The sequence below is a fragment of the Crotalus tigris genome, unplaced genomic scaffold (assembly GCF_016545835.1).
Source record: "Crotalus tigris isolate CLP2741 ecotype Arizona unplaced genomic scaffold, ASM1654583v1 scf7180000017916.3911339, whole genome shotgun sequence".
Taxonomy (NCBI): Eukaryota; Metazoa; Chordata; class Lepidosauria; order Squamata; family Viperidae; genus Crotalus; species Crotalus tigris.
The window spans coordinates 1,383,556-1,406,217 of NW_024096718.1; the positions used below are offsets into that span (position 1 = coordinate 1,383,556).

The 22,662-nt window shown below is 38.0% G+C and overlaps 1 protein-coding gene across 1 annotated transcript in view; it reads right to left on the reverse strand.

The window, feature by feature from the left end:
- Positions 1-22,662, reverse strand: part of TRHDE (thyrotropin releasing hormone degrading enzyme) — a 423,265-nt gene that overhangs the window by 45,688 nt on the left and 354,915 nt on the right. The window contains exons 11-12 of the mRNA XM_039344457.1: positions 3,803-3,936; positions 3,654-3,709 (exon numbers count right to left, since the gene is read on the reverse strand). Of these exons, the coding sequence (XP_039200391.1) occupies positions 3,654-3,709; positions 3,803-3,936 (190 nt within the window). The remainder of the gene's footprint in view (positions 1-3,653; positions 3,710-3,802; positions 3,937-22,662) is intronic.

Genomic DNA, 22,662 nt, shown 5'->3' on the forward strand with positions numbered 1-22,662 from the left:
ATTGAATTACTAAGAAGAAAGACTAATTAAAAGCACTAATACAATTAAAAATAGATGTGATGGGAAAGTTGGAAAAGCCAACTGAAGGAGAAACAAGGAAAAAAAGACATGTGATTATTAAAAATAAATAAATCAGTTTACTGTTCATAAAAGAAAATGCTACCCTGTACTTAAACACAGAAAAAAGATCTTGGGTGACAATGAAATATGACTGCAGTGACTTCAAGTAAGTATATCCACCACAAACATGCCACCTATCCAAAATGCTATGATGAAATAGCTAAGGTAAGGATCATTCTGATTTAAGGATAGCTCCTATCAATCATCTCATATCCAACTAAGATGAGTGAAACTGAAAAATGCTATTTAAAATCCTTCTTTGGCAGGCGGAGCAATACCCTACTTTTCCAATGAGCTAAGTTTCCAAAATACATTTTGAACTGAAGCCTGTAGAAGTATTAATTTATTTAAATTTACTGTATTGGCTGTCCTACTCCAGTGGACTCCTATTCTGCCTTAAAAATCTCAACCAATAAGCAACAGATTCCATTTTTTTCTAAAATAACTGATTAGCCAATGAGGTGACAGCCATCTTTCATCAGTGAAAGAAAAAAACTGAAAGCAATGGAAAATAAGAAAAATTGTGAGAAAACCATACACATATATGTATGAAAGTACCTACATCCATATATTGTGGTATAATTTATGCTAACAGTGATTCTTTCAGATAGAGATCTTTCCATTATTTGCTATTTGATTCTTCTATCTGGAGATCCTAGGAAAGTAATCTAGGACCTATATTATATACTAGTGGCTCTCAATCTGTGGTCTGTGGACCCCTGGGGGAACCGCAGTGTCATGAAGGGGGTCTGTGAGGACTTAAAGAAATGTTATGATTTAAATCTTGAGTTAAGTCCCTGGCCCATTTCCACAAAAGGTATTTAAAGGGAGTCCGTGGTAAAGAAAAGGTTGAGAACGACTGTTATATACAAACCATCCTTCCTGAGGAATGTTTCATTCACCTGCTTGTAGGGGAATGCATGAAGTATCTCATCTAAAAACTACCCCTTATATTCAGCAAAATGTAAACTGCCAAAAAGGGTACTGAAATATTGATGCAATTTAATTTTCATGTATTAATATGCAAGTTAATATTATATCCTTATGAAAAGTTACATTACCAGTATTAAACTAAAAATGTATTAAATTGACAAATCTGCCATATAAAAATCAACTGTTACCAAGAACACCATTTCCAATAATTGCAGAATAATTGAGTTCTATGTTTGCTGATTGCATTAGAAAGTCACCGAGAAACAATTTGTTCACATTTAATAGAAATACCTATGAAATAACTGCTTACTAAATTAAGGCTATGTAAAATTTTTAAATATCCCTTAGGGTATATTTTTTATTAATATAACATACATTTAGGAGAATATTAAGTTGCAAATTGAAAAGATAATGCATACTTTGTGGTGTAGAAAAAGTATATGAATTTTAAAATAAATATTCTACACTTCAAAACAAAAATAAAATAAAACTTTACATATCTTATCCTCTGCTGTAAAGACAGCATAACATTTAATGCTCAAGTTGCATTGTAATGACAGTGAACATTTTTTTTTAAAAAAAGTAGAAATTTGTACTAAAAAGCAATATTAATTTCTGGTTTGATTAACTTTACCAGCTGTAAGGACCCACCCCACTTTGCATCTTAAGAAGACAGATTTGGAAGCGAAAGGGGTAAAATAGTCACTATGTTTAGTTTTTAATATATTAAAGCACAAATACATGCTTTGTTCTCTTTTATTATTTTTAAGCATTTCATGCAATACATTTCTGGATAGCATACCAAGCAATGTACAAATTAAATGAAATAAAATAATAACACATTAACATTTACTAAAGCATGTACTGTATATCGGGGTCATGAGAAACAGAATATAATCATGAGATGTCAAATGCCATCATGAATCACATCCTTCAAGAATATATCTAAATTAGAGTTTGATTGGCCATGATAACCAAGTTCCAGTATAGAAACCATCTTTTTTCTTATTAATAATCAATGAATATCCACAGAATACAGTAATTATTTTCTTCAATGAAATTTGGCAAAATAAACTAGGTGCTTCATTAAAAAAAATATAATTGATGTTTGTATAACTCTTAAGCATGGAGGGCAAAAAAGTAATTTTTCCCTTTCTGCTAAAGGTATGAGTCATCCCATAAAACTGGTTGGCAGGAAATTCCAAACACATTTTTATATAAAGCATTAGATTCAGGGAGGAATCAACAACTATTGGACATGAAAACTAACATTCATGAGAAGCAAAAAAGCACTGAAATGCATTATTACTTTCAAGTCAGATGGACAGTTTGGTGTAGTGATTAAGGAATAAAGGCTAGAAACCAAGATACTGTGAGTTCTAGTCCTGCCTTAGCCATGAACCTGACTGGGTTACTTTGGACCCAGTCTGTCTTTCTCAGCCCAATCTATCTACAGAGTTGTTGTTGTGGGGAAAATAAAAAAAGGATGGGGTGTTATGTACATTACCACCTTGAATTACTTATAAAATAATAAAGGTGGGATAAAAATCTAATAAGTATGTAAGCCCTGCTTGCAGGCTTGCTTGAAAGAACTGGTGGTTGCCAAGGGAAAGAAACTATTTAATCAAACTAGATTCTTCTATTGCTAAGGTGAGTGGCCTTTATTGCCACGAATATGATAGTAGAGATCAAAGAAAGATGAGCAATAATAATGCCACTTACAATACATGTGCCCTCCCTTTCTATAGTGGCCAGTAACCTTACTGCTTCTCCTAACTTTTGTCTCCTACTTTTTGTTGCTCATGCTATTTCCATTTTTTTTTTCCTTTTTTCCCTATGTCATTTTCTCTTCAGGTAGGAAGTTTCAGGTTCACATTTACAGGTTACTGCAAACTTTGATCACTAACATTATGACATCTATTTTCATAAATTACAGTATTACTAATGGTTACATTGCAATTATTGTCATGCAAAACCTGCCACTTCTAAAATTAGTTTAGGTTCTTATTTACTGGTTAATACAAACTTTGATCACTAACATTATGATAGCTATTTTCATAAATTGTTAGCAGTTGTTACTTTGCATTTACTGTTATGCAAAACCTGCCACATCTAAAATTGGTTTCAATATCTGCATGTACATTCAAACCATTCCAGACTGGGTGAAAATATATGCATATCTTTTACTGTAAAATAAGACATTTTATCTGCAACAGAGCATTAAAAATTCTGAAGCTCAAAGGAGTTTTATTATTAAAAATGACATGTTGCTCAAGGATGACTTTGAAAGGTAAATAATTCATTAGTGAATTGGGAACAGATTATTAATCTCAAAATACTAAACTGATCTTAAAGAAAATTAATCAAGCATCTGCATTCAGAAATACTCTCAGGTTTTTCTTAGGCAGAAATAGAGAAAGCAGTGTTGAGAATCTTTTTTGTACTCTATCATGAAAAGACAGAAACCTGAAGAAATGGGATGAAAATTGGAAGAGTTTTAAAGTATCTTCAACTTCAAACTGCACAAGTACACTATAAAGGGAAATATATGAGGGCTGTAGGAATATGCATTAAGCTAGATTATCTACCAAAGAACATACCTGGCTAAATTGAATGCATCATCGATCAAACCTGCACGATTACTGACAGAGATTATCTATAAAGGTAGAGGAGAAAAATTAAAGACCTTAGGATGATAAGAAACTGGAAGTGTTTCATGTATTCAGACAAGAAAGTGAAATGAGCTTACTTTATGGTTTCTCATTAGTTGGTCAATTATCAATCTCCAGTTTCTAATGTCATAGTTAACCCTAAAGTAGCCAGCTTGATTGATGTTTCCAAGCAGCCAAGTACCTCCATTAAGATATGCAATTCTGTGATGTTCTGTAAACAAAGTAGAATGGTAAGAGAAATCAAGTTATTGTTCAGAATGTTTTATATTTTAAAATAACTGATCACAGGGGGAAAAAACCCTACAAGATATTCCATAGGAAACAAAATAGCCCTTCTTTATAGGAATAGTTGGTGTCACTATATTTTCTTATCTAATAAAGAATATGCCAAATATACAGCTATAAATTTATATAGTTATACATTTCCTCAATTTACAGAGGAAATAAATAGGTATATTGCTATAAAATGCAAATATCATGTGTATCTTTGATTTAAAAAAACACTGAATTTTGCTGTTATCTGCTTCATTTTTCTCTTAAGAGTGATACCAATATGGTTCTTCTGCAGATTAATCTCTACATAAGTATACCTGGATTTAGGACCTAATTTTAACATTCAGCCAAGATGTGATAAAGACTTTATATGATAACTTGAATGAGTGAATATTATTTTACTAATGCATTCCCTAGTGATGACATGCAGTATTATCACATCATGGTGCTAGCCAGTTCTCAGAATTTTCCACAGAGGAGGTAAAAATGAAGTATTTTTATTGCACTGGGTATGTGCAAATAATATTTATCAACCAAAAGTAGAACAGCCAAAGCTCATCTCATGATGATTTTATTACATTAAAAGGAATAAAGGCAGAGCCATCAATGCTTGTTTAACAGTACAGTAGGAATCACAGCTTAGGTTGAAATATAACAATAAACCTAGATTATAAATAAGATGAAGTTATATTTATGATTTTTTATTAAGATTATATTTGTATATATCACAATTATTCCATATGTAAATCTCATGAAATAAACACTTCTCTGAGCATTCACTGCATGCTTTCCAGAAGTTTTAAATGTAAGAAGGAATTTCACAGGAAGATTTTGAACACATCTCTTGATACAGCTGACTTATAGCAATATAGAACAACTTTCTTCCATTTATTATTTTTAGTGAATAACAAAGAGTGGTGAATTATTTCTCACTTTTAACATTATGGTCTAAAACAGGGGTCCCCAACTCCCAGTCCATGGACTGGTACCGGGCCGCGGCATGCCAGCAACCAGGCCGCACAAAGAAGCAAAGCCCCATCTACAGGATGCAGGTAGCGCACAAAACCATGCCCTCTCCGGTCTGAGAAAAAACCTCTTTCCACATAACCAGTCCTTGGTGCCCAAAAGATTGGGGACCTCTGGTCTAAAAGAATCTAGCAGAGTCTCAACTCAATTTTTTGCCTGAGCAACAGTAACTTAAATCCATAATTGTACTAGCTACTTTATGTTGGATGTAGGTGAGAGGGTCAAACTTAACAAACAGCATGCAGAGACTTTCTTGTGAAAATGTTCATTTTAAAAAAAAAAATATGATATTTTAAATCTAGAAAAACATATGGTTTCTCTGACAGTAAGACTATTATAGCTACATGGCTCTGTTAGTGGCCTGTAGATAAGGCAGATAAACAGTTCTCCACCCCAGGATATGTTATAAACAGGTTGGTAATAAAAGTCCTAATTGTTTTATGAATATTATTGCTCTGCTGTTCAGCAATTAACTATTTCTCTGCTTACAGAATAGTGCTTCTTCTAAAGTCAATGTGCATGCTTAAGCTATTATGTTTGTAGTTACAACTAAACTCCCAATACAATAGGTCCTTATGATAGGAAAAGAAATAACTGGCATTCTCCCATAGCTAGCAAAATGTTGATCGCCATGGATTCTCATAAACTTGAGTGATTTTCAAATCACTTGCATATCTTCAGCAGTCTCAAACTGCCTGTATCCCACTCTGCTCATTAACCATTTTCTCTCATTCCATTTCTCAGCCCAACAAAACTTCCTGCCAGCTCCTTAGTCCATTGCAACTTATTCCAACCTGTTTCCATGACAGACTCTCTCTCTCTCTCTCTCTCTCTCTCTCTCTCTCTCTCTCTCTCTCTCTCTCTCTCTCTCATTGTCAAATGTCATGCAACTGATTTACAATTTTACTTCTGCCTTGTTGAAAGGATGCTGTGATAGTCATAAATACACTTTGGTTGCAAAGCACGTGAATGATCATGTGACTGCAGGACTCTTTTTTATAATATTTTATTTATTTTCTATTTTTACAGATCATAAGTGCTTAGTAAAACAGTGTGTTGTCTGAGTAATAATACATATTAAATTCCTAATCTCTACCCCTTTTTTCCGGCCAATGATAAGCTACATCTCATATTTAAAATTATTCTATGTCTTCTTTTTCTTTATCCTTCAATATTGATCTGCCCATTTCTATACAGGCTGGTGTTTTCTTGATCATCTCTTCTTCAGGTAGTGTTTCTTCATTTTTCCAGCACTAAGCAAATACAATTCTTACTACTATCAATATATGCAACATTAAGTATATACTTCCTCATCACATTTTTCTAATATTATACCTAATAAAAATATTTCCAGTTTATAACATCTTTTCTAGCCAAACTCATATCTCAATTGTATTTGCAATTGAGGCCACCTTATTAAATCAATACCCTGTTCTTCCAACTCTTATTTCAATCTTGATTTCCATTCAGTATTCAAAATATCTTTATAGGTTACAATTTTCTCAACATTAAGTTTTAGGTGGGCAAAAGCTTCTCTTGTTAAAAGCCATCCTGATATTTTTATATTTCCCATACCATACAAAAGTGTACCATCCTAATTGTAAATCATATCCTTCAAAGTAAAATGATCTTTTTGTGTCTAAAGGTTATCTATTTCTTTTAGCTGTGTTCACACACCTATTTGGTAGTATAGGGCTCCCTCCAGTAGGTCAAGTCCTCTATTTTCTTTAATCTAACTCTAGATTTCTTCCTTTGCCAGATAAATTTCCAAATCAGTGTATTTAAATCATCAAAAACATTTTTTTCTGTTTTTATGGGTACTATTTGAAATAGGAAAAAACATTTAGGTAAGATATTTTTGAGGGGGAGTTCAACGCATTTATATTCATTGAAAAACTCCAATTTTCCTTCTCCTTCAGCTTTCCTTTCATTTCTTGTTTCCCAGTTTCTAACATTTCCCCTAAAAGCTCTATAATCCATTCTATAAAGTCTTCTTCCTTATCTTCAGGTATGTTCTGAAATCTTGAGCGATGGGATGCCTTTTCCATTTCCAGTATTGTCGCTGAGTCTTCCAGGTTTTTCTTTGTCTGCATCAGTCTGTGATTTTCTTCCTTTATATCCTCCGTCTTTGGATCAATTTCCTCTGATTTGTCTTCTATTTTCTGAATACCTTGTTCATTCTCTATAGTCATTTTCTGAAGGTTTTCTAGTTGTGAGTTTAAGTTAAAAACTTGCTCATTTATCTTTGCCTTTAGTCTCATTATAGTTTCTTCTTGAATCTTCTTTGTGTGAAACAATTGCCTCTTGAATTAATTGCAGTATAGATTGCATTTCCTTCTGGAAATTGTTAGCTTTTTCTCTCTGATATACCAAGCTGGGGGCTTCAGGGGCAGATGCTGGGGATGGTTTTTTTTTTACCAATTTTAGCTAGGTGTGGAGCACTCATTTTTGTTCCCAGCCTCCAAGTACTCTGTGAAATCTATTATATTCCCCAAGTGCTAGCCTTATCTAACACGACCAATCTTATATTCAATACAACAATATACTAATTAAATTTGAGTTTAAATTTAAAATCATCTCATATAGTTCTTATAATCTTTGTATGTAGCCTTTATAGTCCAATAAGTTCCAAAACATAGATCCACCACCAAAAGCAATGTTTTGTAACAATTCTTCTGTCCAGGAATCCAAAAATTATCAATCAATTGATGTTTGTAATCCAAAATGTCTAACCACCCTACAATCAATCCATAAGTCTCCCTCAGGCAAAAGTAACCAAAAGGCAAATTTTTCTTTCTCTATATATAATTCTTAAAGTCAAAAGTTAAAGTTCAGTTGATGTTTTTAATCCAAGAGGATCAGCAAGTTTCAAAACAGTTGTAGCTCCCACCATGCAGAGAATAGCCCAAAATGTTTTTCTCCATTGCCAGCTGCTCTCTGTTCACCTAAGAGCTTCACCGAACATCAAAGAAGCTAAGTAATTATCTATGTCTGGGCTTCGCACCAAGTTCACTCCAGACACAACACAATTAGTGCTGTACCCTGTTCAAACACTAGATGTCCTTAGATATCCATTTTACAACACTTAAAGCAAAAAATTATTTCTTAAACTTTAAGGTTTCTTAAACTTCACCCCAATATTCTTTCAAAAAGAAAAATCTTAACAGTTCTTCCAGTTCTCGAGTTTGTCAAAGATATGTTTTTCTATTACTTCCACTTTAGTATTACGCACTTCTCTGTTTTTGTCCCCCCAAAAAGAATTGGGCTGCCACTTTTGTTTCTCTGGAAGGATGGGGCAGAAATCCCCTACCTTCTCACATTTGGGGACTTTCTTGCTTTTTGGGAATTTGTCTTTTCCAGAAAATCAACTATCAAAGTAGTAGAGAAAGGATCAGTATTCTCACCCATTCCAAGCACACTGTTTACAATCTGCTAATTAGTGCTTTCTTTCTTTGGTTGTCAGTAGCTTCAGTCTAGCCACAGAAATGCAGCTAGTCTTTCCTCTGCCTGTTTGGAGGGCTTTCCTCAGATCAATGGATCGACTGCCATATTTTTGTGATCAACAAGGATCCTCTCCTTCTTCATCACCTCTCCAGGGTGACTTTGGACCCTTTTAGGGTCCCCTGGCAGGGCAAAATCAGCTGTGAAGAGCAGAACCCAGCATTCCCTCGGCTGCATCGCTACGATGCAAACTGGAAGTCTCAGCCCTGAAGTAATTTTTATGTGACTGCAGGATTCATGACAATCATAAAAGCAAGGATTGGTCACAAAGCTTTTTTTTAAATACTATCATAATTTTGAATGGTTGCTAAACAAGGAATCAGTAAGCTAAGCCTACCTTATAATATTTGTTTTGCTACTATAGTAAGATTTTTAATCAAAATACTGTAATTTATAATACTTAAAAAGCAAGAAGCAATTCTAGTCATTTTGACACCTAGAGTTCAGTACAGCAGAGATTAAATAATTTGTTAAATCCTTTTAAACATACCATTATTTCAAACTCTTTAAGTAAGCTGAAGGGTTATAAAGTATGCTTTAATAGGAGTATTCTTTGTGTTCTATCTATTTCATCCCCACTAGATAGACCAGACCAGGACTCCACAGGAAGGCTAAAAGTACTTTAATTTAAACCAGCTATAATAACAGAATCCTGAAAGTCTGATTCTGATGTATCTCTTCTTCCTTATACTCCAATGACTGAAGATGGTATCTGTTTGAGACATTTCCAAATGTTACCTCGTTTCTTTGGACGTAAAGAAATGTTTCAGCTCTGTTTGCCTAGGTAATGATTCTTGCATATTTTCATCAAGTCATACTGAATATTCTATTAACATTATGTGCACTGAATATGATTCAGAAGAATTCTTTGGACATTCTAGGTTTTTTTTTTATTTTTCCCCCCCAAAAGATTTCAGTTTGTTTTTCATTTGAATTGTACAGCTTATATGTTATATTAAAGGTGGAAAAATTCTGAATTGATTTATCTTGGTCTGATTTTTTTACATCTCAAAAACCTGACATTTTAACAGGGGAATATGTAGATTTTTCCATATCCACTGTACGTCTATTTGCAATGTTCTGCAGTCATGTGACTGGAATTTATGATAATGACTATTATTTTTTTGCTGGAAACTGGCATTTACTTCTGGTTTCCAGTAAAAATGGCCATTGGGTACAATGAGTTTGCTTAGTGACCAAGCATTTGCTTCACAACTGTGGCATTCACATAATGACCACTGCAAAAATGGTTGTAAAACCAGTTGTGATCATGTGGTGACCTACTTAATGACCACCATGACTTACAACTATAATTGTGGGCTATAAGTTGAAGACTATCTGTTTTTTTTTACAGTTAAGGGCATGTTTACTTTGACCTATGCCTAAAAAGGAGAACAGAGTTTTTTTCATGTTATATATGTGTTCAAATGAGTGGGTAGCTATTGTACAAAATGTCTGATAAAATGTTTTTTGTGAGGGTCTATATTATTACTAGCATTTGACATCTATTCTTTTGGATGTCTACAATTTCTTTAATCGCACAATTGCTATCATATTTCAGTGATGTAGCTTCATCATAGCAATCACTATAAAATATCTTTGATAAGGCTTAGGTATTTTTTAAAATACTATGAAGTAACTGCTGTTAATGTCTCTTTTTCCTATAGTATTTATTCTGTATAGAAAACCCTTGAATGCATTATTTAGCTTTTTTTAAAAAAAAAAATCTATATATCACACCATTGCAAATATTACATTTTATTTAGCTAATGCAGATACATTGTGAACTTACATTATAAACAGAGGCAGTTGTTCAGGGTGGCTGGGTGGACAATTGTCCTCCTTCCTACTGCTGGACAAATAACATGCAGATACCCTGCAGAGCTCTTAATGAGCTCCATTTTATTTCCTAGCCTCTGGTGCTACAGTTTGTGATATTATTAAAAATCTTTTCCCCTCTTAGCTTGCTATTGTAATGCTGAATAAGGTTTAGGGGGTTGTTTTCTAACTGACCCAGAATTACTTAAGTAGATAAAGATGGCAGATAAAGTTTCCATTTTCTTATTATATATGCAATGTAAGAATCTATTTTGGACCCCTGCTACTATTATAGATCACATACTGCCTATGCGGAGGTAAGGAAGGGGTACTGGCAACTGGGACAAGATGCTTCTGACTAATTGACAAGTTTTCACTCCAACAGGCCATGCTCACATCCAACAAATCACTAATGAAAGAAACACATTTTCAGAGTGCAGCATTTGATCCACTTTATTTTATAAGAGAAAGTATTTGTATTGCTCAGAAATAGGACTTGCTATCAGCAAAGCTTGGAATCTTACTAGTATCTTTTGAAACCCAAAATGATAGTCTGTTTCCCTCTGCCTTGCTTCCTTCCCCTCTTCCCATTATCTCAGCTAGCCCTGCAATTTTATGTGTTTAAAACTAATAGGAGGCAAATTACACAATCACATAAACAAAACATTTAGAATGATTAGCAAAAAAGAAGATTTGGGGAAAAGGGGGAATCTTTTCCAGCAGCTATCAATATTCTTTCTCATTTTCTCTAAAAGAAAGATTAGGCCTGAAAAAAGTTTTGATCTCTTCTTGATCCTTTCTTAGTGTGTTGTTTTTATATCCTGCAACCATCTTCTCCATTGTTATTGGGGTTGTTTTAAAATTATTGATTCTAGTGTTCTTTTTGAAATAAGATGACTGATAGCTATCAGCATTTTCTAAAATTAGCCCGTTAATCTCTCTTCTTTTATTCTCAAGTCTTCTTTCTTAGTAGTTAAGTAATCCTAGTACAGTCCATATGGAGACAGCCCAATCTCACCTACTGTATTACATGTGTAATTCAGTTTCTTCCATGCAAACTCATCTGAGACTCAATCCATTTGTCCTTTTGTGCTTCTTATATGCAGGGATTACCAGCATAAGCACCACTAGCCTAAGTAACAATTTTTATTGATCCACTCATCCATCCACTTAGCAAGGATGTTTACTATTTATCTACTACTGAAGGATTTTTCCTCCTTGCAAAATTTGGGATCAAATGTTTAATAAAAAAACTCTCATATTTTTGTCTTAGAAATACTATGCTAATAATGAAAGAATTGGTTTTAAATGTAATATTTAAATAACATACTTATGTTTTATCTTTTCTTCTTTTTATCTCTGCAAGCATGAACTTGCAACTTCTGGAGCAAATGATGCTCTCCTGCACACAAGTTTATGATTATGGTGAGTGGACCATATGTCAATGGGATTTGTTGTCTGCAACAATATGGTTGTTAGAAAGATTCTGACTAACAAATTATATTCAATTCAAAATAGACAGAAAAGATTGGATGAATCCATAATTGCATCCATTTAGCAAATAGGAACAATAAATTATGAAAACTGAGTTTGATACAAAAGTTATCAAAGTCACTCACCACAAAGTATTCCCTCCTTCTTCCTACAAACTCTTCCATGTTCACAACTATCTCTACTTATTTTGGCCAGATTCTTTCCTTTTATTGCAACTCTTCAGGACCACATTTATGATTTTCAAAATGCTCCAAAGGACAAACATGTTGAGGGTCCCCATAGCTTTCTGCTGTTAAAACCTGTGAATCTCATTTGGACATTTAACATCAAGCAGTGTAACCTTTTATACATAAGAGATATGGAGTTATGAACACCACCAACATTTTATCATCGCTATTGTCACTGTCATTATCATAATGGACAGAAGAATTTTTAAAAGAAAAAAGAGGGGAAAATAGGAAAAAATCAATAATTTTCTCTGCTTCATATCTTTACTCTGAAGTAGCTTTTAATAATCAGCCGAGTAAATTTTAATTTGCAACAGAAATGTCAATATTATTTCTCACTTTAAATCTGCTTCACTCTAATGCATCAAAAAATTCCTTTTCAAAAGCAGTCAAAAAGTAGAACACCTTATAGATAGACCAAAACATTGGCACAAATTCTATATAGGCACAAACAGGAATCCTTACAAAGAAAAACTCGCTAGAAACCATACAAACCAAATTCCTGCGAGCCATCATAGTTGCACCCAAAGGAACCCCAAATGCCTAATTAAGAATTGAGACAGGCATGCCTCAAATCCAGGTAAGAGCCTGGAAGATGATGATCATTCACTGACTTAAAATGCATTTCTTTCCAGAGGGACTGTCCCCGTTAGTGCTGACTGACAACTTCCCCTCCCCCTGGAATCAGGAGATAGATCACAAACTGGGCTCTTATGGGGGCTCATCGGTATTCTTAATGTCCCTAGGCTTTGACCAAGCAAAACAAGTAGTATCCAATAGAATGAAGGACATGGAGTTCCAAGAAGAACTAAATAGGTTGCCTTGCCACAGTAGGGGTAGAATCAAATAGGGTGTGTGGGAATCGGCAAGATATCTGAATGATCTGACCTTCCCAAAACAAAGAATAGCTTTCTTCAGAGCCAGATTTAACATTCTTCCCTCAGCATTCCTCCAGGGCAGGTATAAGAGAACACCAATAGCAGAATGGGTATGTATATGTGGTAAAGGAGAAGTTGAAGATATCTCACATGTTCTATTGTACTGTGAGTTATACCAAGTTTATAGGTCAGCATATATTCTCCCTTTATTAGAGAGATTGCCAGGGAGGGCAGACAATTTTTATGTAGGCTTTCTCCTCCAGGACTCAAACCCTTCTATCATGCATGCAGTGGCAAAATACTGTCTTGCTGCAATGTCCACAAGAAAAAAATTGGTTATAGATTTATAGCCATCAACTTGTGCCAATTTTTTGGAGATATCTCTAATAATTTTTGGAACATTATATTTACTCACACACTTAGTGGCTTTTCACTCACGTAAACTAGGAAATGACCCTAATATTCTGAGAACATGTATTTTCTTAACAGGGATGTTATTATTTACTATTAATGTCAGTACTATTTTTTTAATATATTGTAACATGTATGTCTACTGCTGGTCTATGACTGTAATAAAGTTGTTGTTATTATTATTGTTATTATTATTATACTTTATAGATAGTAAAACTCTTGATCTATAATTATCTAGAAGGGAATTCATAATATTATATTTAAATGAATGTAAAAATATGAAAATTTAAAGGGACTTAAGAGGTTATCTGGTTTAAATTCCACCAAACTATTCCCAACAAAACTTTAGTAACAGACTAATAGTGATTATCCTTAGGAAACTCCTCCTGGTAGTCAGCCTGAATTTTACAGTTTTTAACAAGATCTTGCCCTGCTCTCAATTTCAACAAAAAATACTGTAGGTATTTTTGTATGTTACAATGCAAGATATTGGTAGACTGCTTTTAGGGCAGTGCAATGCTTCAGATTTGCTTTGAAAAAAAATTCTGTGGAACACACGGGAACATGAAAGCAGCATCTGTTTGGGATTCAATAAAGCAACCATATCCCACTGCAGTCATGAGATCCTGGAAATGTATCCAGTTGCTTTAATGATAGGTATTACATACATGCTTTAGTTTTTTTTCTGAAATAAGTTTTCCAAACTGAATCTAAAGTACTGCAAAGCCTTGTTACAATTTTCCTCTTTTCTTTTCTTTCTTTTCTTTCCTTTTTTTGCAAGCTAAAAATTAGTAACTTACCAGCTTCAGTGATTCACTTAACAATTATGGCAAGAAAGGTCATAAAATGGGACAGAACTCACTTAACAAATGTCTCACTTAACAACAGGCATTTGGGATTGATTTTGGTCATAGGTTGAGGACTACCTGTACCAATAAAACTCTCACTGTCCTGACCTTTAACTGGGTAAAACAGTGCACCACCAGGCAGCAATTTTTGAACCAAGGTACCTCAAATAGGCCAACTTACAGAATACATCCAAAATCTAGGATCCATGATGCCTGAGGCAATGAAATTTGGGGAAATTGTGGCTGCTTTAGGCTGCTGCTGCAATCATGTGATGCTCTTTTTGAAAGTTCCATGACAGTTTCTCTGCCATTCTTGCAATCCCTCATTGCCTCCCCCACCCAGCAGCAAGGAATTGACACTGTGTGGCACTTACAGAAGGAATAATTCTAAGGTGTAAGAAGAAAGGCTTAGGTATTCTTATTGCTTTATATGACCAGTCTCTGGCAAACAGATATGCACATGTATCTATATTCCATCTTTGCTCCAAGGCACATGCATAAGTGCTCCATCCTCCTATATTCCTTCACAACAACCCTGTGAGGCAGGTTTGGCTGAAAGTAAGCTGCCATGGCTGCAGAGGGAGTAGAAACTGGATCTGTTTGGTGTCAGTCATCATAGCTACTTTATCTTAGTTCTTCCTCATCTGTTTCATTTTTTCAACTGCTTCCTAAACTTAAACTGACTATAGTTCCTTTACTCATGATGCAAAGGAGACATTTCCCCTCTCCTCCAAACATATAGCCTGCTTTTCAAAAAAGACAGCTTTGCTGCTATTCTTATTACCATATCTCGGTTAATGGCAATGACAGCGCGAGACATTCTGTGATTTCAGGAACTCTTTATTGGTCTTCACTAGCCCCCGTTACAACTCTGAGCAGGACAAACCTCTCAGCCTCTCTTAAAGACAATCCCCGGGCCAAAAGGCAACATTTAGGCGCGCTGCACGCCTCGCGCATGTGTGCGAGCGCTGGCGCCAGCCAGTCTGGTCCCGGGAAGCTTGCAACTGCCCGGGACCATTGCAACGTCCCGAGCCTGCCTTTGCAGGCTCGGGACACAACACCCCTTCCCCCCCGGCTAAGACTACATGAATAATTACACGCGACCTCAACACGAGCGTGGTATGCCCACCCTTGCTCAATGGTACCATGCTATTGTTCTGGGGATTAATTCCCAGTGTCCCCTTTTCCAGCTTCCACAGAAACACCCTCTTACTGTTTCTGCTTTGCCAGCAGAGTTATAAAATCTTTGAGATATTTGGGAGACCTCTTATCTCTCTGTGATCTCCGTAGGCCCTGATAATTCTCAGATACACCTTGTCCAGAGGAGGCTATAGGTTCACCCCCTTTCTCAGACCCTGGTGGCCCCCGTGGACCATGCCCCACTGCCTGGTCTGCTTGCTTGTCCACCGGGCTCGTCAGACCAGGACTTTGTTCTCTCTCTAAGCTGGTTGACCTGCCTAGTTGCAGGCGTTCTGGCCCCTCTAGAAGGCTGCCACAGTTGGGCAACTCTGAAGAGTCTCTCGAGCCCACACTGGACCTAGCATGCAGCTGCCTTCCTCCACTCCCCAGTTCCATTGTAGGACTGTCTGTAATTTCAGTACTGTCCCAAAACTCAGTTGCCCCCTCCGTTGAACCAGAGGGTTCAGGATCTGGATTTGCCCTTCTATCACTTCCCTGTGGAAGTGTCCTTTTCTAGGGATGGTGGCGAAGTTGGGCCAATTGCGTTGATTGTGTGCCAGCTCTCTTGCAATGTTTGAGTTATTAGGATGCTCCCGGTTATTCTCCCTGACTGGAGTGCTGAAAGGTGTAAGTGTATAATGATTATGCCCCCGGGGTGACTCCCTGGCTGGAGTATGCACTGTAGCCTGTGTGCTAGCTGGTTCCCCTGAATTCCTGTTCGGAACACTCACGGAATCTTGTGATAGGCCGTCTGTGGCCTCTCTGTTGGGGCCTGGTTGCTGCCAACACCCCTCCCTTTACCCGTAGAGGTCCCTCTCCCCCCTGGAAAGGAACCAGGAGTCTCAGAAGGTAAGTCCAATCTTGTACGTAGCTGGTCGATATGCCGTCGCAGGATACGACCATCATCCAAGGAGACCTCGTAGGACAAAGGATCTGTAACCTTGCAAACTAAAGCAGGAACCCACAAGTGACCTGGCCCGTAGTTACAGGTCCATACTGGGGCACCCACTTGTAATTGCCTTGGTGCCCTGGGTTGTGTACCCCTAGGAGGCAATCTGTCCGGGTGCAACCAGTCAAGTTTAGTAGTCAGTTTGCACCCCCAGCGAAGTTCAGCTGGGCTTCTCCCCGTAGAAGTGGAAGGTGTAGTGCGGTAAGCAAGGAGGAAGTCAGCCAACCTGTGATACCAGTCTCCACAGGTCAGTTTCTTTAAAGCATCCTTGGTGATGCGGACTATCCGTTCAGCCATCCCGTTGGTGGAAGAGTGGAAGGGCGCAGAGGTGGCGTGACGAATCATGTTGGCCTGTAAGAAAGCTTGGAATTCGGAAGAAGTGAATTGAGGGCCATTGTCAGACACCAAAACATCCGGAAACCCATGTGCAGCAAAAATCCCCCTCAGTACTTGGATAGTCTTTGCAGTGATGGTGGAAGAGACAGGTACAACCTCAAGCTATTTTGAATAGCTATCAACCAGGACCAAGAAGAATTGACCCTGAAAGGGCCCAGCGTAATCGATGTGCACCCTAGACCATGGAGACTGTGTTTCTTCCCATCTATGCACAGGAGCCTGAGGCATTTCTGGGCGTGAGTGCTGACAAAGGTGGCAAGCGTGCACCTTAGCCTCAATTTCCTTGTCTAACCCAGGCCACCACAAATGGCTGTGCGCAAGTGCCTTCATTCGTACAATGCCAGGATGACCCTTGTGAAGGGAACCTAAGACCCTAGACCTCATTGAGGTAGGAATGACAACTCTGCTGCCCCACAGCAGACAACCCTGGAAGGTGGATAACTCGTTCCTTTTCAGCCAGAAACTCTGAAACTCAGTGCCTGGACAACTCTCTGGCCATCCAGACAAAACCCAGGATGAGACACGAGAGAGTGTGAGATCTGTGGCTGATTCAGCAGCCACATCCCTGGCATTTAGAGGTGATTCAGGCAGTGCCTGAATTGAAAGGATGTTGATTGCTGGGGCCGGATCAGCCTCTACTACTTGTAAGGGTAATCTACTGAGGCCATCAGCATGGCCCATTTCTTTGCCAGGTTTGTGAATTAGAGAAAAGTCATAGGCTGACAGGAATATTGACTATCTGAGCATCCTGGGGGAGATGATGTGAGGGGTCTGTTTGTTAGTGGTAAACAACCCCAACAAAGGCTTATGATCAGTGTAGACCGTGAAATGTCTGCCATATAAAAAATCATGGAATTTTTTAATTCCAGCAACAACAGCTAAGGCCTCCCTGTCTATCTGGGCATAATTCCTTTCAGCAGAAGACAAGGTTCTGGAGTAATATGCAACAGGAACCTGAGTTCCATCTAGTCTGAGATGACTGAGTACTGCTCCTACTCCATAAGGAGAAGCATCACAAGCGATGCACACAGGAAGAGTTTCATTGAAGTGTGCAAGCACATTGTTGGATGTTAGTAAGACCTTAACCTCATTGAAGCTTGCTTCATGTGCCTATGACCACTGCCACACTGCCTGTTTGTCCAGAAGCCTATGAAGTGGTTCAGCTACATTAGCCTTGTTAGGAATGAATGAATTATAAAAATTCAAGAGTCCCAGAAAAGCTTGCAGTTCAGCTTTGGACTTAGGTCTAGGAGCTTGCATGATAGCTTTTAATTTGGACTCAGCAGGATGAATCCCATTGGCATCAATTTTGAGTCCCAGGAAATCTGTAGAAGGCACCCCAATTTTACATTTGTCCTTTTTAAGCTTGAGTCCTGTTTTCCGGAACCGCAGCAGAACAGCCCTCATTCTCTCAGCTAGATTTTGGGTGGAGTCTCCAGCAATTAAGACATCATCAAAATAGGGGCAAACCCCTGGTATACCTCTCAAAGTATTTTCCATTACACTTTGGAAAATTCCAGGAGCCACGTTTACTCCAAATTGTAGTCTCTTGACTTTGAATGCCCCCCTATGAGTTACAATGGTTTGTGCTACAGCAGCAGCTTCATCAACAGGCAACTGTTGATAAGCCTGTGCTAAGTCAAGCTTTGCAAAAACACGCCCCCCCCCTTGAGGGAGGCCAGAATATGGCTGAGTACAGGTACAGGATAGGCATGTTGTTGCAATGCCTTATTGAGAGTGCATTTGTAATCTGCACAGATGCGAATGTCCCCATTAGCCTTAAGAGGCGTGACTATGGGAGTTTCCCAAGGACTGGAGTCAACAGGTTCTAAGATTCCTTGCTGAATTAATTTGTCCAATTCAGCATCAATTTTCCATTTTAAAGCAAAAGGTTCCCTTCTTGCCTTTACTCTGATAGGAGTGACAGTGGGGTCCAACTTCAAAGAGACTGGGGGCCCTTTGTATGTGCCCAGCTTGGGCTGAAAACATCTGCAAATTCTTTGCAGACTTCCTGTAAATCTACTGTTTGCATGCTATTGAGCCCTGTAACTTGTATTCCCAAGGCCTCAAACCAATCGAGTCCTATGAGACTCGTGCGCTCACCCCCCACTATCAATACATCTAATGAACCTTCAAAATCCTTATACTGTACGTTAAAGGTGGCCTCCCCCTTAACACACACTTTGGAGTTTTGAAAGTCTGTTAGTACTATATTAGAGGGCCTAAGCTTGACCTGAAAACCACTACCAGAACAAATCTTTCTGAATGTGTGAATGGAGATAATTGAAAGTGCAGACCCAGTGTCTAGTTCCATGACCAATGGAACCCCTTGCAACTTCACCTTAAGTGACAGTTTCTTTTTGAGTGGCTTGTGTGTGCCTGTCCTATAAATGCTTCTTCGTGAAGCACAGAAACCCACCCTGTTTTGGTTGGGGACCCTGATACCTTTCAGGCGCAATTCTTCTCGGGGTTGTACCTTCTGATGGCCCAGACACACAGTTGCTATGTGGCCTTGCTTCCCACATGCTCTACCGATTGCAGAACGGAACTTGCAGTCGGTCCTCTTGTGGCGACCTCCACACCCGAAGGGTAGAGATGATCTACTTCTTCATCAGGTTCCTCTTCTGAGCTTCCTTGAACTCCCTCGTGATGCACGGAAACAGCTTCTGGAAAGCTTTTGATGGGCCTCATATTTTTGATTGCCCCACTTGCTGCCTCTTCTGCAGTAACCTCTCTCAAGGCATCTTGGAATGATATGTCCTCTTTGGCAAAAAGCCTTTGTTGTACATCTCTGTTTCTCAGTCCACATACAAGTCTGTCTCTCAGTCTTTCCTCTAAGTCTTTAAATTCGCAATGCCTAGCTGCCTTTCTTAATGCAGCAATGTACTCTTTAGTTGATTCACCAGCCCGTTGATCCCGCTGTTCAAAATTATGTCTCCAAGCAATAACAGACAACTTGGGTTGAAAATGCTCTTTCAGTAACTTCTTAAGAACTGTGTAGGTAACAGATTCAAGAGGTGCAGGAGCTACTACGTTTTCAGCAATTTCAAATGCATCTTGACCACAAAGACACAGCAGGGTGGCTGCCTTTAAGCCCTCTTCTCTCACTTGATTTACTCTGAAGTAGTTTTCTGCTCGGGCCACATAAGATTCCCATCTTTCTGGATGTGTAACATCAAACTCAGAAAGTTTTCTTATCTTTGCCATCTTCAATAAAGCAGGAAGGGTCTATCAGCCAGCTTACCTCAAACGAAACTGTATTGGCAGGCAGTTGCTGAATTTAACGCTGTTTCCTCGCTGTCTCAGGACTCCAGGGTAAGCTTACAATCTTTTGTGTAATTGTAAGGCAATCCCACCTTCGTCACCAGTGTTGAGTCCTCGGTTAATGGCAATGACGGCGCGAGATATTCTGTGGTTTCAGGAACTCTTTATTGGTCTTCAGTAGCCCCCGTTACAACTCTGAGCAGGACAAACCTCTCAGCCTCTCTTAAAGACAATCCCCGGGCCAAAAGGCAACATTTAGGTGCGCTGCGCGCCTCGCGCATGCGCGCGAGCGCTGGCACCAGCCAGTCTGGTCCCGGGCAGCTTGCAACTGCCCGGGACCATTGCAACGTCCCGAATCTGCCTTTGCAGGCTTAGGACACAACAATATCCAGGACATTTTTTGCCTACTCTATGGAGTTTTGCATGTCATGAGTACAATAAAATTAAGATAAAGTATATAAGGGAGTATTAGCATTATGACCATCATGGGGTTGAAATCTGGCAAATTTGTGGCCACTTCAGCATTTCTGCACTGCTAAGCTGCCACCTGGAAGTTCATTAAACTAGTCCTGCCCAACCCTCCACAGGCCAGGTAGTCTGGTCCCACCATTAACTGCCAAAGATCAGGTAAATCAGTCCTATCCTATCCCTCTGGAGACTGAGTAGAATGATCCCACCCACCACATTATATTGAAAGAATGAGGAGGTGGTTTGAAAATAATTTCAGAGTCCCATCATTCCTATGACAGCTTTCAATAATACTTTTCTCTCCTTTCTGGTGGTGGTTGGCATCATTAGTTCCAAACCACAAGCTACTAATGGCTGTGTGTTGTTATGCATGTTGACTAATGAATCATAGGAATGAGTTAAATAATATTCTAAGAGGAGGATATCTATTTGAATAATACATGGTTGACATGGCTGATAAGATTGAAACCAACAGGTTGATCCAAATGAAGCAAACAACCTGGAGATCAACAATATACAGAGGCCAGACTGATATATTGGATAACGATGATGATGATTTTGAAAACATCATAAGATGCATCATATTCTCTTCAACATTTGTTGTGGACCAAAACATATGATAGAAAGATGTCGAGATGTCATGATGTACATATGAAATTATGGCAATTTCACTTTTCATTACATTTACATGCAATCCAAACTGGCCATAAATACAATAGCATCTTTTTTTGAATCAGCAGCCAAATGACTGGGCAAATTATTTAACTTGAAGAGAAAGTTGTTCATATAGTACCTCACTGAAATACATGGTCTCTTTGGTACGAAGATTGTTTATGTGCTAAATGTGGCAGTGGTGTCTTCCTCATTTGCACTGTCTGTTGTGGCTTGATGAATCATACAAGCTAAGATGACAAGATAATACATTTGTGAACGTTGAAATGCCAGACCCAAATGAAGATCCAAAGCTCTATAAATTGATATCAAAGTACCTGATCCATGGTTCATATTTCAGCAGAAACTCAGAGAGTTGGAAAAATGGTACATGCAGTAAGAGGTACCCAAAGCCACTCAGTGAGCATACAATGTGTGGTGGTGATTCATATACAGTGGTGGGGTTCAGCCGGTTCGCACCACTTCAGCAGAACCAGTAGCTAATTTTTTGTTGCCCAGACCCAGAATGGACTTCCGGAAGTGGCATCCACATAGAGAACCGGTTGTTCATATATTTGAATCCCACCACTGTTTATATTCAATCTACAGCAAATGGTCTTCAGAAATGGGAGTATTTGAAAGACATCAAGCAGGACAACAGAGTCAAACTTTAATTTCTCAATGGGTAGTTTTGAAGGTTGTTATATTCTCAATGTAAAAATATGTTCATTTGTCAAATCCATCAAGTACGTCAAGTATGCTATGAAAGGAAGAGATCAGGCAATTTTTTCGTTGAATAGAAAAGATGAAAGATCTTTTCTTGACAGGCAGATATATTAGGCCCTCTGAAGCTATTGTATTGAAACTTGGATTTCAAATTCATGAGAGGGAATCAGCTGCTGCTTGCTTTCAAGTGGATCTTCCTCAACAGCATCAAGTATTCTAACAAAGTAATGCTGCTATGCAACAAATAACAATATAGCAAAAACTACTTTAACAGAATTCCTGGATGCATGATCCATTTGCAAAAGCACTGTAAGGACTCACTGGAGAAGAGCCTAATGCTGGGAAAGATTAAGGGCAATAGAAGAAGGGGACAACAGAGAATGAGGTGGCTGGATGGAGTCACTGAAGCAGTAGGCATGAGCTTAAATGGACTCCAGAAGATGGTAGAGGACAGGAAAGCCTGGAGGAACATTGTCCATGGGTCGCAATGGGTCGGACATAACTTCGCAACTAACAACAACTAATGTGGATAGTCCAAGATTCTACATTTGGACAAATAAGAGTTGGAAAAGAAGGAAGGTTGGAAAAAGAGTAGAGAGTTCTCTAGAACTTTTGAATGTTCTTGGTTGAATGTATACCATTTCTCCAAAAAGTGATAACTTCTATTACTTGAGACTGCTTCTTCATCACATAAAGTGACCAGTATCTCTGAAGATGCATAACGGACATAGTCTTCCATCATTAAAAGATATGCAATAAATACATAATTATTTAAGGTTTTGCTTATTTTTCTTGACTGTGGAATTCAAGATGCCAAAGTCTAAAAGA